Raw genomic sequence first — 18,671 nt, 5'->3', positions numbered from 1 at the left:
TTTTTCCTCAGTAATTGAAAATCTAAAGTCCAAATTAAGGTTTTACACAAAATTTTAAAAGCATATTTCACAACAAAACTATTAAATGTTCCTACTGATTTTTTGTGTGTCTTTTATTGCCTTCATTAAAGTTTTCACTTTGAAGGTCTCAGTCTCTACCAAAAGCCTGGCTTGAACTTGGTATGTTTGTCCAGAGCTATGATTCTACTCATCTGAGGGCAGATAATGTAAAGTGTGCACAATTCCCAAAAGTGCCACATTAGCATTTATGCTAACCAAATAACACAATACTTCTCCTCAGTCTTGAACAATATCAAAAGGTAGTTGACGAAAAGCTAGAGGGCAAATTTCAAGAGCTTTATTCAGATAAAGCTTATATTGAGTGCTTTTTTCTTTAAAAAAAAGGGCATGAATGTGTGCGAGAGAGAAAGAGATGGACAAAAAAATGAAGATTGTACATCTGTTGCAGCTTCAATTGGGGGTGCTCGAATTATAAATAAAATGGCCAAAATTCCTAGAGCCCCACTCCACCGCCGGAAGTGCGCTGTGTCCTTGCAGTGACCCCCTTCCAAATCTCAGGGACAGAGTCATTTGTATCAAGGCAGGTGGCAGATGCCTGTGGAGGTGCAACAGCGTCAATCCCCCATTGAGGTGGCAGACGTTAAAGCAGTACCCTGCCCCTCCGACAGGGGGACTCCAGAACAGCCAGAAAAATATTGCCAAAATTTTCAGGGAGCTCAGGGAGGAAAGGGGCCAAATTTAAATTCAATTACCTTCCTTAACTGCAATATTGGGACTTACTAAAAGCTCAGTACAAGACCTATACCTGCACTCAACGGGTGCAGGTCCTGCTAGGCCCATCAGGTGGTGTTTCGAGAGCAGAATTCCTAGGATAGCCCAGGGACAGCCCCAGAAATGCTTTCAAAGTTGGCTACAGAAATGGAGAGGATGAGCAGAAGACACACACATCACTCCTCCAGATTGGTTTTTTGGGGGCAGAAATCTGGAAGATCTGGGTTATGCCCCAAAATTCCACCCTCCTTCTTTACCAAAGCAACCCCCAATTTCTGCCCTCCGAAACCCAAGAATTTCAGGCCTAAATACACTATTCTCTTAAGCAGAGAGACAGAGGGAGAGGGCGGGGGCGGGGGGAGGGCCGGGCGCGTGCGAGGGCGGGGAGGGGGGAGGGCCGGGCGCGTGCGAGGGCGGGGAGGGGGGAGGGCCGGGCGCGTGCGAGGGCGGGTGCGCGCGGGAGGGCCGGGCGCGCGCGGGAGGGCGAGGAGGAGCGCCCGCCCGTGTGGGGGGAGGGCGAGGGGAAGGGGGCGAGAGATCGCGCGACGGGGAGAGATCGCGCACAAGCGAGAGCACGTGAGGGTGAGCAAGCGAGCGAGAGAGAGGGAGCGCACTCTTTCCAGCTGGGCAGATAAGCAAATTGGCGCTTTTTCAGTCATTTCTCTGACTGCTGCCTACGATTTCCTTTCAATTCGAAGCTGTCATATTGCCCTCAAGCCACTCGGAGCATGATCTGGATTTCCATGTTTCTGCGTTTCACTGCATATGTGCAAACACGGGAACTCGCTCCTTCAATTCACCACTAAAAATTGAGAGTGCTGTTGAGCTCCTCCATTATTTCGGGAGCGATTTCTGGTCCAATATATAGAAATGCCACTCATTTTTCAAAGAATAATGGACTCAGGCATAGATTTCGATCCCCAACGCACCAGTGGAAATTACAGAATAATATTTAATAAAAATGGAATTTGACTCATTCAATCTGTGAATCAGTAACTCTGAAGCTCGCCCCGACGTGGCACAAACAGCCCTCTTGTTACAAAACAACTTGTCCTCTGATCACCTTGAACTAAGCTACAGGAGTTCTGCTAGTTTTTTTTAAAATAAAAATTGAGACCCCTTTCATGCTGAATTTCTTCTAATCCTTTAAAAAAAATCACAACTAAATACATGGTGCTCGACTGAATATCTAAAATCAGATTATAAAGCCAATTTAGAGTTGTACAAAAATAAACAGCCCCTCTTTTTGTATGATGATACAGGAAAACTACAGCAGAGCCATTATAAAATTAAACAATGCCCTCAACTGATCACTCTCACCAATAGAGATTTAACAAGCATAAAAATGAGAAACATCTTAGAGAGCTGATGTCAGAGTTCACCTTAATTCAACTACCCTGGGCAATGCTGAAGGGTTTACACTAACTCAAAGATATTGTATTTCATATTATTTGGGATCTCAATATAGAGAGAAAAAAAAATGACTGACCTATAAGTAGGCTAAGCGGTGGATGGCATGATGGAAGAGCATCAAGAATATCAAGCAGGCAAATGCTGCAGTCTCTGATGTAGCGGTTGTAGTCTGCAGCACCCTGTCTGCTGCTTAGTTCTTGCAGTCGCCGTTTCTCACAAGGGTCAGAGGTGTATTCAGCTAATGCTCGTAAAAATGCCTAAAATATTTCATTAAAAAAAAAATCTAAATCATACACAGAAAATGCCAAGTGGACTATCTTTAATAGTAATCTTTTCTCACAGGGGTATACTGCTGCCCGTATTCTATCCTGCACCGAGTCCCGCTCACCCATCACGCCTGTCCTCACCAACCTACAATGGCTCCTGATCCTCCCAATGCCTCCAATTTAAAATTTTCATCCTCGCGTTTAAATCCCTTCATGGCTTTGCCCCCTCCTATCTCTGTAACCTCCTGCAGCCCTACAACCTCCCTCCAGAACTCTCCGTTCCTCCGACTCTGGCCTCTTGTACAACCTTCCCTCCCTTCGCCTCTCCATTGGCAGCAGTGCTTGAGCTGCCGAGGACACATGCTCTGGAATTACCTCCCTAAATCCCTCAGTCTCTCCACTTCCTTCACCACCCACCTTAAAATCCACCTCTTTGAACAAGCTTTTGGTCACCCCTCCTAATATCTCCTTCTTTGGTTAGGTGTCCGTTTTTGTCTGATTACGCCTCTATGAAGCACCGTGGGATGTTTTTCTATGTTAAAGGTGCTATACAAATGCAAGTTGCTCTTTTGTTGTAGTTTTTCCTCATCATTCAGACCCCCGACACTAGGGACCAACCTCATGGCTTTTCTCTGCATTGCCTCCAGCACTTGAATATCTATGTCCTATATTACTTGGCAACCAGAATTCGACACAGTAGTTAAGTTGCAGTCTGGCCAGAGCACTGTAAAATTTGGTCATGACTTCCTCTGATTTATATTCTACTGTTTTGGCTATGTACTTCAACTTTCTATAGGTTTTGTTGACTCCTGCTCTGCAATGGCTACGTTGAGTATTGAGTCTAATAATACTCACAGGTCTCTTTCAACATCATCTGTAGCTATTTCAACACCATATGTGGAGTGGTGCCTTTGTGTTTTGTCACCCTTTTTATATATGGGCAGCATGTTAGCCTATTTCTAATTAACTGGTACCACTCCCTCATCATGATCGTCCATGGCTCAAATATCCTGCCTAATCTCCCTGGGGGTTTATCTGTTTTAACCATTTCGGCTTGTCTAGAACATCCATCTCCTTTTTATTGACGTCAGGAATTTTACCTTGGATTTCTTTTTTTAGGGCGAGCACCTTGTTCATATCTTCACTTGTGGATATTTTGAGGAAGTATTCACACAGCATATATACTATGACATGCTCATCTTTTTTCAAGCAGATTTCCATCTTTTAATGTTTTCACCTCTTCTCAGACAGCCCTCTTACAATTACAGTACTGAATTCTTCTTTTGTTGCTGAATTTTGCCTCTGCAGCTATGCATTTTTCTTGGTCTCTCTTTGCTCCTCTAATTTCCTCTTTTGATACGTTTCTGCATGTTCCTATATTCATCCCAGTGAACTTCCTCTTTCTCCCTTCAAGATTTCATTTTTCCTCTTTATTTCACTTTATTTGTTTTACTCCATTTAGGGTCAAGCTTGTTTACTTACAGGTGCATTAATGTCCTATGTGATTAGCATTATTGTTTTTAAAAGGTGATTCATTTATTAACTTATTAGCAGTCATCCTCCTCCAATCTATTTGCTTCAGTTCGCTCATTTCTTTGAATTGAGCTCCTGGTAAGTTATATACCTTGCTCCCAGTCTTTGATATATCTGAATCCCAGATCATGTTAAACTTTGTTCTGCGGTTGCTGTCCCCCAGGGGTGCTACAATTTCCATTTCCTGTACATTTCTGGGTCTTTTACGAATACAAACTTTGACTAAACCATTTGGGTTTTCCCAGTTTGTATTTGGTTTATTGAGGTCTTCCATTAAAATAACAATATATGTGAGAGCAAGAAAGTTAAGATGAGATAGTTGATGGACTATGGACTAATGGTGACTATTATTGATAATTTTAAAATCAGCCTCCTCACACTGTGCTATTGCAAGTGGCTCTTTAATTGAATTAATTCATTAGGTACGATCCCAGAACATCTGTCTATGTACCTTCTTAGGAACTGCTCGTATTTCCAGGCACCAAGTCAGAATGAATTGCAGGGTACTTCTCTTTGGTATGTACTCGGGCAGGTGAGCACCTTAACAAAAGAATATATATATTTGGTTAAGACTTGCAAACTGAATTCATACCTATACATTTCAAGATAACTTAAAAGCTTACCCAAACATGAGGTGAGGAAACCCCCTTGGTGGAACCCCTGTGAGGCAAAGGAGGAGATTGCGGGGGCTCCAACACATATATTCAGATCCTCTCTGGCCACAGGGGATGTGCCAGAGGACTGGAGAACCGCTAATGTAGTACCATTATTCAAGAAGGGGAGTAGGGAAAAACCGGGGAACTACAGGCCAGTGAGCCTAACATCAGTGGTAGGAAAATTATTGGAAAAAATTCTGAAGGACAAAATTAGTCTCCACTTGGAGAAGCAAGGATTAATCAGGGATAGTCAACATGGCTTTGTCAAGGGAAGATCATGTCTGACTAATTTGATTGAATTTTTTGAGGGGGTGACTAGGCGTGTGGATGAGGGTAACGCAGTGGATGTGGTATACATGGATTTCAGTAAGGCCTTCGATAAAGTCCCGCACAGGAGACTGGTCAAGAAGGTACGAGCCCATGGAGTCCAGGGTGCCTTGGCACTTTGGATACAAAACTGGCTTAGTGGCAGAAGGCAGAGGGTGATGGTCGAAGGTTGTTTTTGTGACTGGAAGCCTGTGGCCAGTGGGGTACCACAGGGATCTGTGCTGGGGCCCTTGCTGTTTGTGGTCTACATTAACGACTTGGATATGAATGTAAAAGGTATGATCAGTAAGTTCGCTGATGATACAAAAATTGGTAGGGTGGTAAATAGCGAGGAGGATAGCCTCAGTCTGCAGGACGATATAGATGGGTTGGTCAGATGGGCGGAACAGTGGCAAATGGAATTTAACCCGGAAAAGTGCGAGGTGATGCACTTTGGAGGGACTAACAAGGAAAGGGAATACACAATGAATGGGAGGACCCTAGGCAAGACAGAGGGTCAGAGGGATCTTGGTGTGCAAGTTCACAGATCCCTGAAGGCGGCGGAACAGGTAGATAAGGTGGTAAAGAAGGCATATGGGATACTTGCCTTTATTAGCCGAGGCATAGAATATAAGAGCAAGGAGGTTATGATGGAGCTGTATAAAACAGTGGTTAGGCCACAGCTGGAGTACTGTGTGCAGTTCTGGTCGCCGCACTACAGGAAGGATGTGATCGCTTTGGAGAGGGTGCAGAGGAGATTCACCAGGATGTTACCAGGGCTGGAGCGCTTCAGCTATGAAGAGAGACTGGGAAGATTGGGTTTGTTTTCCTTGGAGCAGAGGAGGCTGAGGGGGGACATGATTGAGGTGTACAAAATTATGAGGGGCATAAATAGGATGGATACTAAGGAGCTTTTTCCCTTCCTTGAGGGTTCTATAACAAGGGGGCATAGATTCAAGGTAAAAGGCGGGAGGTTTAGAGGGGATTTGAGAAAGAACTTTTTCACCCAGAGGGTGGTTGGAGTCTGGAACTCACTGCCTGAGAGGGTTGTGGAGGCAGGAACCCTCACAACATTCAACAAGCATTTGGATGAGCACTTGAAATGCCATAGCATACAAGGCTACGGACCAAATGCTGGAATATGGGATTAGATTAGACTGGGCTTGATGGCCGGCGCGGACACGATGGGCCGAAGGGCCTCTATCCGTGCTGTATAACTCTATGGAAAGCTTTGGGAACCATAGATCCAAGTCACCTGTTCCTCCCAAGCTTGCTACACTTACCGTATGTCATGTTTCAAATTACTCATACACTGCATCCCAAAATATTATTTTCTGTAAGAAATCTATCCAATTTGCATTTGAATGAATCAGTACTATCTGCTTCCACCATCTCCCATGGCAGCATGTTCCATACATTGACCACTCGCTCACTGGAATGTTTCTGCAGATTAGTTTTGAATTTACCCCTATTCTAGCACAAGCCGTGTACTCGTGTTTTACTGTTCTGGACAAGGTAGAACATCAAGAAACGTTGGTTTTGTCCACCAAATTGGCTGACCAGTAGCTTGACCACCCATTTGTTTACACAAGTGAAAACAAAGAGTTACATCTATAGGAATGCTGTATTAAAAACTAAATGTAGTTTATTGCAACTTGAATATGTTGCATTGATGACATGGAAAGCTGTTGGTATAAATATTTTAAAAAATCTAAAATCCATCTTATTTGTACTTTTGTATTAAAATTATTAACCCATTTTTAAACAAGAATAATAATAAAATGTGATTTTTACCAACCAGGCATCGCTCAATTTAAAAAAAAATTAAAGCTTCATCCTATAGTGAGACTTCTGTAAACCTGATATCTGTACTGTGGAAATCACTGTCTGACTTATTATAATGGTGTTACTTCTGCGGAAGTTCAGTCCAATATCAGGAGGATTTGTAGTGATGAAGAACTATTTATAATACGTAAACAAAGTTTTAAATCAGCACCTCAACTTTAACAGCATTTATTGGAGCTTTATCAGAGCAACAGATGCTCATTGGAATATGCAAAATACAAACAATTGCTGTAATAATCCAGTTAAGTTTCTGTAATTTTAAATTGATAAATGAGTTTTCCTTGATTAAATGTGTTGAACTATAGAAAATTTCATAATTCATAGTGTCTGCTAAATAATCTTTTAAAAAAACAGTACCCTTTTGTGCATCCTTGCCTCTCTCCTTTTGGCAGCATAGGCTTCAGCTACCTCAGCTTTACTCTCTGGAATTCATTCCTTAAACCTTCTCTGTTCACCATTAAAGCCCTTCTGAAAACTCAGAATTTGACTGAGCTTTTGGTCACTGCTCCCAACCTCTCTGTCCACAGTTTGGTGACTGTTCTTTTATCTATTCCTATTCTCCCCCCTCTTTTGTAAAGTGTCTGGGAATGTTTTCAATGTTAAAGGCGCTATATAAATGCATGTTGTTGTTTAACATGGTTATATTTGTATTTGGAAGTTGAAGTGCTGCCGCCATCTTTAAAAATGCAATAATGCAAATGTTAATTAAGAACATAAGAAAAAGGAGCAGGAGTAGGCCATACGGCCCCTCGAATCTGCTCTGCCATTCAATCAGATCATGGCTGATCTTCGACCTCAATTCCACTTTCCCGCCCGATCCCCATATACAGCACGGATAGAGGCCCTTCGGCCCATCATATCCCTTGATTTCCTTAGAGTCCAGAAATCTGTCTCTCTCAGCCTTGAATATATTCAATGACTCAGCATCCACAGCCCGCTGGGGTAGAGAATTCCAAAAATTCACCACTCTCTGAGTGAAGAAATTCCTCCTCATCTCAGTCTTAAATGGCCGACCCCTTATTCTGCGACTATGCCCCCTAGTTCTAGACTCACCAGCCGTGGGAAATAACCTCTCAGCATCTACCCTGTCAAGCCCTCTCATAATCTTACATGTTTCAATGAGATCACCTCTCATTCTTCTAAACTCCAAAGAGTATAGACCCATTTTACTCAACCTTGTCTCATAGGACAACCCTCTCAACCCAGGAATTAATCTAGTGAACCTTTGCTGCACCGCCCCTGAGGCAAGTATATCCTTCCTTAGATAAGGAGACCAAAACTGTACACAGTATTCCAGGTGAGGTCTCACCAAAGCCCTGCACAATTAAAGCAAGACTTCCTTACTCTTGTATTCCAACCCCCTTGCAATAAAGGCCAACATTTCATTTGCTTTCCTATTTTCTTGCTGTACCTGCATGATAACTGTGTGTGTTTCTTGTATGAGGACACCCAAATCTTTCCGAACACCAACATTTAATAGTTTCTCAACATTTAAAAAATATTCTGTTTTTCCATTCTTCCTACCAAAGTGAATAACCTCACATTTCCCCACATTATACTCCATCTGCCACCTTCTTGCCCACTCACTTAACCTGTCTATATCGCTTTGCTGACTCTGTGTCCTCCTTACAGCTTACGCTCCTACCTAGCTTTGTATCATCAGCAAACTTGGATACATTACACACAGTCCCTTCATCCAAGTCATTAATATAGATTGTAAATAGCTGAGGCCCAAGCACCGATCCTTGCGGCACCCCACTAGTTACAGCCTGCCAGCCTGAAAATTATCCGTTTATCCCTACTCTCTGTTTTCCGTCTGTTAACCAATCCTCTATCCATGCTAATATGTTACCCCAACACCATGAGCCCTTACCTTGTGTAACAACCTTTTATGAGGCACCTTATCGAATGCCTTTCGAAAATCCAAATATATGACATCCACTGGTTTCCCTTTATCTACCTTGCTAGTTACATCCACAAAAAACTCTAATAAATTTGTCAAACACGATTTCCCTTTCGTAAAATCATGTTACTCTGCCTAATCATATTATGATTTGCTAAGTGCCCTGTTACCACTTCCTCTATAATGGATTTCAGCATTTTCCTGACAACTGATATCAGGCTAACTGACCTGTAGTTTCCTGTTTCCTCTCTCCCTCCTTTCTTGAGTAGCAGGGTCACATTTGCTACCTTCCAAACCACTGGGACCGTTCTAGAATCTAGTGAATTTTGGGAGATCATTACCAATGCATCCACTATCTCTGCAGCCACCTCTTAGAACCCTCGGATGCAGGCCTTCAGGACCAGGAGATTTATCAGCTTTTAGTCCCATTAGTTTCTCAAGTACATTTTCTCTACTGATATTAATTACTTTAAGTTCCTCACACTCATTAGATCCTTGGTTCCCCACTATTTCTGGTATGTTTTTTGTGTCTTCTACTGTGAAGACAAATACAAAATATTTGTTTGACACATCTGCCATTTTCTGATTCCCCATTATAATTTCTCCTGCCTCAGCCTCTAGGGGACCAATGTTTACTTTTGCTACTCTCTTCCTTTTTACATACTTGTAGAAGCTCTTACAATCTGTTTTTATATTTCTTGCTGGTTTACTCTCACATTCTATTTTCTCCCTTTTTATCAATTTTTTGGTCATCCGTTGCTGGTTTCTAAAACTCTTCCAATCCTCAGGCTTACTACTCTTCTTGGCAACATTACATGCCTCTTTTAATCCACTACTATCCTTAAACTTCTTTAGTTAGCCACAGGTGGATCACTTTTCCTGTGGAGTTTTTATTTTTCAATGAAATGTATATGTGTTGAGAAAATTGAAATATTTCTTTAAATGTTTGCCATTGCTTTCCAACTGTCATACCCTTGAAAAATTTCAACTTAATAGAAAATAGAAGTTCATGCAATACAAATAAAAGTGCACCAAAAATCAATACCCACTTAAAAACAAATTTTACCAGATACAAATCCTTTCATAATAATGCATCTTTTCATCTAGAAGTTAAATAATGTCCATCCTTTAGTGTCATATTTTAAAACACAATTTCAATCCCATGCTATTTTTCATCAAATTCATTTCCATCCTTGCCGCATCATACTGGCCAATCAGTTGGACAGGACCCTGACAGCTCCACCTTTCCGACATTAACAAACCAACTGAATGTGCCAGTTCTTGATTTGGAGAGGAGAAGCTGCATTTGCGGGGCCCCACTGCCATGCTGACTGAGATCAGATAATTCCGCACAGACCAGGAATGAAACCTGGTACCTTCTGGTCTGTGTGACCCTTTTCCAAAAGTAATAATGCACTCTATCAATTTAGCCAGCAGGTGAGTTTATAATTAAAGAAACAGGCAGGGTTATGATTTTTAAAAGTAAAACTACACAATAGGACATTATAGGTTCTTTTCCTGAAGTATTTCTTTACTCTCAGATACCTTTTTTCTTGTTGTTTGGTCTAATGCATATTTCAACAACATGGTCTTTCTTGTCTCCAAGCCCAAGCCTCTGAATCAGGTCTTCCACTTCACTTCTACTATTAGGGCATATAATGCTGAAAGCATCTCCAGGCTCATAGGTCATTGATGTTTTCTGCAAAATAGTAATAAAATAAACGTATTATATTTGTAATGATCCATGGACTACTCAAGCAAAATACATTTTTCAAAATCGAGTTGGAGTGGGGGGAGTTTAGTCAAAAGTTTTAAGTAATACAATTAATCATAGATTAAATATTTTTTAATTTATAGTATCTGCAATAGTATCAGCCTGCACTTCTTAAAAAAAACAGTAGTTTGCAATCAATTTCTATACTTCATCTTGCATGTCTACTACTGATACAAAAATGACTCATTTTGTGAACCAGATGTATAATATGCAATATTATAGCAGAGATTTGTAGTCTGCCTGTGATCAAAAGGTTAAATTGTTGAAGCATTACACATGAACACAATGAGGATAAAATCCTACCTGTCCAAAATTTGGGTCTCTAACAAACCCGTTTGTCAGCAAATGTGAACAATTTACAATTAGAAATGTCCACATTTCCACACTCCCCAGTAATTGCCTGGATTAGTGAATTGTTTTAAACTAATCACAGCACAGCAACAATTATCACAGTTTTAGCACCTTAACAACCAGGAAATTAGCCTCTTGATCCCAATAAGTTACAAACAAACTAACCAGATTACAGCTGGTTTTACCAGTTGGGGGTCTCAGGCCAGGTGCAAGTGCACTTTACAGTGTGACGATCTGCACACTAAAAGATGAACATTTATAACTAATTAAGTATTTTTAACAGCTCACTACACTCTGGGACAGATCCCGTAGACTGGAAGGAAGCTAATGTAGTTCTCATCTTTAAAAAAAGGAGACAAGACGAACCCGGGTAACTATAGGCCCATTAGTTTGAAATCAGTAATAGAAAAGATGCTTGAGGGAATCATTAGGGGTGCGATATATGATTACTTGGATAGAGAGGGACATAGTAGGGACACCCAATATGGCTTCAAAAAAAGGTCATGTGATTACATTTTTTGAAGAAGTCACCAAGGAGATGGACGAAGGAAGCCCAGAAGACATTGTCTACTTAGACTTCCAAAAAGCTTTGATAAAGGTACCCCACAAGAGGCTTCTCTACAAGTTTGAAGCCTCCTGTATTAATGGTAATATATTGACTTGGATTGAGAACTGGCTGGAAGGCCGTAGGAAGAAAGTAGTTACAGATAGATTTGGATCTGTTTGGCAACCCGTGTCCAGTGGTGTCCCGCAGGGATCGGTGTTAGACCATTGCTCTTTACTATTTTTATTAATGATCTAGATGTAGGTATTGGAGGCAGGATCTGCAAATTTGCAGATGATACCAAGATCTGTGCGAGTGTTCGGATTCTAGACGGTGCTTGACTGCTTCAGGTGGATCTTGATGTGTTGGGGGACTGGGCTCATGACTGGCAAATTATGTTTAATTTGGGAAAGTGCAGTATAATGTATGTGGGCAGGGCAAATGCTCAACATGTAAAAACCCTTTGGGGAACAACATTAAAGCAGGTGGAGAAAGAAAGAGGTCTGGGTGTCATAGTGCATAAATCTCAAAGGTTCATGAGCAATGCCGTGAAACGATAGCTAGAGCGAATTCGGTGTTGGGGTGCATTTCATAGTATCATAGTAGGTACAGCACAGGAGGAGGCCATTTGACCCATCGTGCCCGTGCCGGCTCTTTGAAAGCGCTATCCAACTAGTCCTATTTCCTTATAACTTTTTTCCCTTCAAGTATTTATCCAATTCCCTATTGAAAGTTACTATTGAACCTGCTTCCACCCAGACCATTACAACTAGCCGCGTAAAAAAATTGTTCTCTCAAATTGCCTCTGGCACCTTTACCAGTCACCTTAAATATGTGTCTTCTGGTTATCGACCCATCTGCCACTGAAAATAGTTTTTCCTTCTTTACTCTGTCAAAACCGTTCATGATTTTGAACACCTATCAAATCTCCTCTGCTCTAAGGAGAACAACCCCAGCCTCTCCAGTCTCTTGACATAACTGAAGTCTCTCATCCCTGGCACCATTCTAGTAAATCTCTTCAGCACCCTCTCCAAAGCCCTCCTTAAGTGTGGTGCTCAGAATTGAACACAATAAAACACTGATTAGGCCTCAGCTGGAGAATTAAGGTTTAGCATAACTGCCTTGCTTTTGAATTCTATGTCTCTATTAATAAAGCCCAGGATCCCATGTGCTTTTTTTTTAAAAAAAACAGCCTTCTCAAATTGTCTTGCCACCGTCAAATGTTTGTGTATGTGCACTCTCAGGTCTCTCTGTTCCTGCACCCCCTTTAATATTGTACCATTTAGTTTATATTGTCTCTCCTCATTCTTCCTACTAAAATGCATCACTTCACACTACACTAAATTTCATCTGCTGTGTTTGCCTATGCTCTCCTGAAGTCTGTTACTATCCTCCATAATGTTTACTACTTTTCCGAGTTTCGAGTCATCTGCAAACTTAGAAATTATACCCTCTATACCCAAGTCCAGGTCTTTAATATATATCAAAAAGAGCAGTGGTCCTAATACTGACCCCTCCGGAACACCACTGTAAACTTCCCTCCAGTCTGAAAAACATCAGTCCACCACTACTCTCTGCTTTCTATCCCCTAGCTAATTTTGTATCCAGGCTGCCACTGTTCCTTTAGTCCCATGGGCTTTAATTTTGCTAACAAGTCTATTATGTGGTACTTTATCAATACTTTTGGAAGTCCACATACACATCAACCCTCTCCGTTACTTCATCAAAGAACTTAATCAAGTTAGTCAAACACTATTTTCCTTTAACAAATCCGAGCTGACATTCATTTATTAGTCCATACTTTGCCACATTTCAATTTATTTTGTCTCGGATTATTGTCTCGAAGTGTCCCCACCTCCGACATTAGGCTGACTAGCTTGTAATTGCCGGGTTTATCACTCTCCCCTTTTTTGAACAGGGGTATAACATTTGCAATCCTCCAGTTCTCCGGCACCGCCCCCATATCTAAGGAGAATTGGAGGGTTGTGGCCAAAGCCTCCGCAATTTCCACTCGTACATCGCTCAGTAATCTAAGATGCATCCCATCTGGACCGGGTGACTTTTCTACTTTGACTACTGCAGATCTTAAGTCCTATCCAATATCACTACTACCTCCCCCTTTACTGCTACATTGGCAGCATCCTCTTCCCTAGTGAAGACAGATGCGAAGTATCCATTTAGTGCCTCAGCCATTGCCACAAGGTGATCTTTTTTGTCCCTAATTGGTCCCACGCTTCCTTTGACTACCCTTTTACAATTTATAAGTTTATAAAAGACTTTTGGGTTCCCTTTTATGTTAGCTGCTAATCTATTCTCATACTCTCTTTTTGCCGCTCTTATTCCCTTTTTTAGATCTCCCCTGTACTTTCTGTATTCAGCCTGGTTCTCTATCGTATTATGAACCTTTTAATTCGTCCTAAGCCTCCTTTTTCTGTTTCATTTTAATCTCTATATCTTTGGTCATCCAGGGAGCTTGAGCTTTGGATGCCCTTCCTTTCCCCCTCATAGGGATGTGTCTAACCTGTACCAGAACTGACTCCTCCTCGAAGGCCTCCCATTATTCAATTACTGTTTTGCCTACCAATTTTTGATTCCAATCCACCTGGGCAAGATCCCTTTTTAACTCATTGAAATTTGCCCTCCTCCAGTTAAGCATTTTCACATTTGATTGTTCCTTGTCTTTTTCCATAACTATTCTAAACCTAATCATATTATGATCACTGTTCCCCATTGAAACATGCTCCACCTGCCTCATTTCGTTCCCCAGAACTAGATCCAGCACCGTTTCCTTCCTGCTTGGGATGGAAACACACTGTTCCGGAAAGTTTTCTTGAACACATTTCAGGAATTCCTCCCCCTCTTTGCCCTTTACACTGTTACTGTTCCAATCCATATTGGGATAATTGAAGTCCCCCATTATCGCTACTCTATAGTTCTTGCATCTTTCTGTAATTTGCCTGCAAATGTTCTTCTCTATCTCCTTCCTACTATTTGGTGGCCTATAGTATACACCCAGTAGTGTAATAGCTCCTTTATTGTTTCTTAGTTCTCACCAAATAGATTCTGTCTTGGACCCCTCAACTACATCATCCCTTTCCAGTTCTATAACAGTTCCTTTGATCAATACCGCCACCCCCTACTTTTCGTTCCTTCATACCTTGTAGCCAGGAATATTAAGTACCCAATCCTCCCCTTCTATGAGCCAGGTCTCTGTTTTATAGGACAATTGACCACAAGACTAAGCATACTACTTTGTCCTTGTACAAGACCTTGGTCAGGCCTCAGTTGAAATAGTGTGTCCAGTTTTTGTCTCCTTGGAAAGACATCTAGGATAGAACAGGGGGTGGGGAGGAGATAATTGATAAACTAATCAAACTTAGAGAAGATAAAATCCCAGGTCCAGATGGACTGCATATTAAAAGAAGTTAGGGAAGAGATAGCAGAGGCAATATTACATATATATAAAAATTCATTAGAAAAGGAATAGTGCCAGAGGGCTGGCGGACAGCTAATGTTATTCCTATATTTAAAAACGGAGATATAAGTCCAGGGAACTATAGACCAATTGGCTTAATGCAGGTGGTAGGAAAGATAATGGAACCCTTACTCAAAGATGTAACAGAAAAACATCTAGAAAACAAAAGTCTAATAAAGATTAGTCAGCACGGATTTCAGAAGGGAAAGTCATGCTTGACCAACCTTATGAATTCTTTGAAGAAGTAACACAATATATTTGAATTTTCAAAAGGATTTTGATAAGGTACCACATTGTAGACTCATGACTAGGGTCAGAGCCTGTGGAGTCAGGGGACAGGTGGCAGAATGGATAGCAAGCTGGCTACAAAACAAAAAAAAGTGTAGGGGTTAAGGGCAGCTACCCAGACTGGCAAAAGGTGGGAAGCGGTGTTCCACAGGGATCGGTGCTGGGACCAGTGTAGTTCACAATTTACATTGATGCTTTGACCTCGGGAATCGGAAGTACAATTTTAAAATTTGTGGACGACACCAAATTGGGGGGTGTAGTTAATCCAAAGGAAGAATGCGTCAAAATGCAAGATGACATTAATAAACTTGCAGAATGGGCGCGTAATTGGCAAATGAATTTCAATATAGGTGAGTGTGAGATGATGCATTTTGGTAGGAAGAATAAGGAGGCCACATACTGCTTGGATAAGAGTTTAAATGGGATAAAGAAGCAAAGGAATCTCAGAGTAATGATACACAAATCAGTAAAAGTAACAACGCAGGTTAATAAGGCCATAAAAAAAGCAAACCAAGCCCTAGGGTTCATTTCTAGAGGGATAGAATTGAAAAGCAGAGAAGTTATGTTGCACTTGTATAGAACCATGGTTAGACTACACATGGAGTACTATGTACAGTTCTGGTCTCCATATTATAAAGAGGGTATAGCGGCACTGGAGAGGGTGCAAAAAAGATTCACAAGGATGATACCAGAACTGAGAAGATAAATCTATCAGAAAAAAATAAACAGGCTTGGGCTCTTTTCTCTAGAAAAGAGAAGGCTGAGGGGTGACCTGATGGAGTTCTTTAAGATAATGAAAGGGTTTGATAGGATAAGTGTAAGTGTAGAGAAAATGGTTCCACTTGTGGGGGAGTTCAAAACTAGAGGTCATAATTATAAGATAGTTATGAATAAATCCAATAGGGAATTCAGGAGAAACATCTTTATCCAAAGAGTGGTAAGAATGTAGAATATGCTACCACAAGAAGTAGTTGAGGCAAATAACATACATGCATTTAAAGGGAAGCTAGATAAGCACACGAGGGAGAAAGGAAAAGAAGGGTATGTGATATGGTTAGATGAAGTAGGGAGGGAGGAGACTCATGTGGAGCATAAACACCGGCATTGACCAGTTGGGCCGAATGGCCTGTTTCTGTGCTGAAGACTCGATGTAACTTGATGTAGCACATGGTGGGTGATATTGAGGCTTTGGAAAGGGTGCAGAGGAGGGCCACTAGACTAATTCCCAGATTAAAGCATTTTAGTTATTAAGATAGACTAAAAGGGCTGGGACAGTACACGTTAGAGAAACTTAGACTTACAGGTGATTTGATTGAGGTTTATAACATCATGAAGGAAATAGATTGTGCTTGAGTTGACAGTTTGTTCCAATTAAATACATTAGGGAAGACCGGGGTCACAATATTAAGTTGCACAAGGCCGGGCCTAGGTTAGATGTCAGGAGGTGGTTCTTTTCCCAGTGAATAGTGGACCTCTGGAACAGGCTGCCGGCTCGTGCAGTGGATGCCGAATCGCTGAATTCCTTTAAGCGAGAGCTGGATCTGTTTCTGGCTGGGGTGGAGATCACCTCTTATAAAAAGGTAAGTAATGTAATGTATAGAACTATCAGGGCCAGAGTGATCTCCTGGACTAGTTTCGATCGCCAAAGGGGTCGGAGAGGAATTTCACAGATTTCACCACCCCCCCCCCGCCCCCCCACCACAAATTGGCCTGGGTTTTTAATCTGGTTTTGGGTATCACAATTGTGTGGGACAGGATGGATGGCCAGAGGATCTTTCCCTGTCCGTCATTATTCGTATGCATATCCAACTATAATTAACAGTTTATTCCTGGACCACTGTAAATATTGTATACATTTACTAGGTCTACCCTAAATTACACCAAGTATACTCACTTCAAGCATAGCACCCCGTTTAGGTTTTATGGCAAGAGACAACAAAAAATGATTTTAAAAAAAACAAAATGTTTAATGTAGTAAAATGTAGGTAGCACTACAGAAATAAAATAGCTGTACATTTTATTTAACTACACGTATTTTCCTCGTCCTGTTATGGTATATGTAAATCAGAAAAGGTAAAGGGAGAAAATCGGGGCAGAGGGCTGGATGAACTCAAAAGACTGTTTAGAAATATGTTCGCCACCTTTTACCATCAAGATTGGATGTTATAAAGGTAAGTTTACATATGAATGATCAAATACTCAATGGAACATGATGTTTCCTCCACTGATGTGATCACGGAAATGCCATCTGTAGAATGTAACTACCATAAAAGAACACTACTGAATACCAACATTTGACAGCTGTCCAAAAATATGCTGGAAATATATTTTAATAAGATTCAAAATATTCATTTTCATTTAATGTATGATCTTTACCTATTCCCCTCCCTTCCTCTTCCCCCCCCCCCCCCCCACAAGAAGATCCATTAACAGTATTGCATCTTAATTGTTTTTTGCCTTCGCTGGTTCTCTGCCTTTATAGTCCCGTACACAGCACTGCTGAAAAGAGAAAGATCTACAGTAACCCAAGCCTTGGTCTTTTGTATGACTTTATCCTCTTATCTCTTTTGGCTAGTTGTTGGATTGATTGAAGGGCCTGTCCAAGTAATTGAGCTCTGTCACATTTTTCAATTGTTTGATTCCAAACCACATTGTGTGTTTTCTACATACCTGTCATTCTTATTTTTAAACTCTGCACAAAAATCATTAAAGAAGCGCACTGCATTTGCTGGATTGGTGACAGCTGATGAATGACATTTTTTTTAGGAAATGATTTATGTTTGAAGCAGCAGGATCATTTAAACAATACTACTGAAAGAACAAACTGACATCAGAAAAGTAATATGTCAGGTTGTATTCTAATATATCAACAGGTGTCCCAATATGCCAGGCACCAAAATACTGTTGGCAGGCACTTAGAGTGTCCGCATTATGGGAAAACTATTTTGAGCTCAAATCCCACCATGGCAAGTTGGGAATTTAAATTCATTAAATCTGGTGATTTGTGGGCTAGCACCAGGTAAAATAACTGTGAAATCTGCCGGATTGTCGTAAAAACCCAACCGGTTCACTAATTTCCTTCAATAAGGGAACCTGTCACCTCTACCGGTCTGACAGCTGTCCAAAAAAATTAAAGAAATGCTGAACGCAATGAGGTTGATTTTTACCTGCTGAAGTCAGCGTTAACAGGGTGGTAACGGCTTCAAAATGGGGTTCGCAGACTTACCGCCCCTTTAACCCCAACAATCAGCCCACTCCCAATTTCACAGGGGGCTACAGCTGGGCAGCTGAAGCACCTGCCTGTTTCAGGTGCTAGGCCCTTTTTAATGTGCAAATTATGTCATAGGACCCCAACTGCCATTTTAGGATAGAACTGGCAGGTATGCCGTGCAAACTCCAACCAGCTTCACCCTGCGATAGGTACGTTGTAAATTATTTTTGTGGGGCCAAGAGGAGCAGGAAGCACCGTGGATGGCTGCTGGCCCGGTGAAGAAGGCGGAAAATTAGCAGATACAAAAACAAAAT

The 18,671-nt window shown here is 41.3% G+C and overlaps 1 protein-coding gene across 3 annotated transcripts in view; it reads right to left on the bottom strand.

Annotated features, from left to right (window-relative positions):
* Positions 1 to 18,671, bottom strand: part of mtrr (5-methyltetrahydrofolate-homocysteine methyltransferase reductase) — a 101,786-nt gene that overhangs the window by 65,378 nt on the left and 17,737 nt on the right. For all 3 annotated transcript variants that reach the window (XM_068004700.1, XM_068004708.1, XM_068004719.1), the window contains 3 exons: positions 10,260 to 10,413; positions 4,456 to 4,544; positions 2,282 to 2,462 (listed from right to left, as the gene is read on the bottom strand). In XM_068004700.1, coding sequence (XP_067860801.1) covers positions 2,282 to 2,462; positions 4,456 to 4,544; positions 10,260 to 10,413 — 424 coding nt within the window. The remainder of the gene's footprint in view (positions 1 to 2,281; positions 2,463 to 4,455; positions 4,545 to 10,259; positions 10,414 to 18,671) is intronic.

Source organism: Heptranchias perlo, chromosome 2 (genome assembly GCF_035084215.1).
Source record: "Heptranchias perlo isolate sHepPer1 chromosome 2, sHepPer1.hap1, whole genome shotgun sequence".
Lineage (NCBI taxonomy): Eukaryota > Metazoa > Chordata > Chondrichthyes > Hexanchiformes > Hexanchidae > Heptranchias > Heptranchias perlo.
The sequence above is the reverse complement of the archived record's forward strand: the minus strand, read 5'-3'. Positions and strand labels throughout refer to the sequence as shown.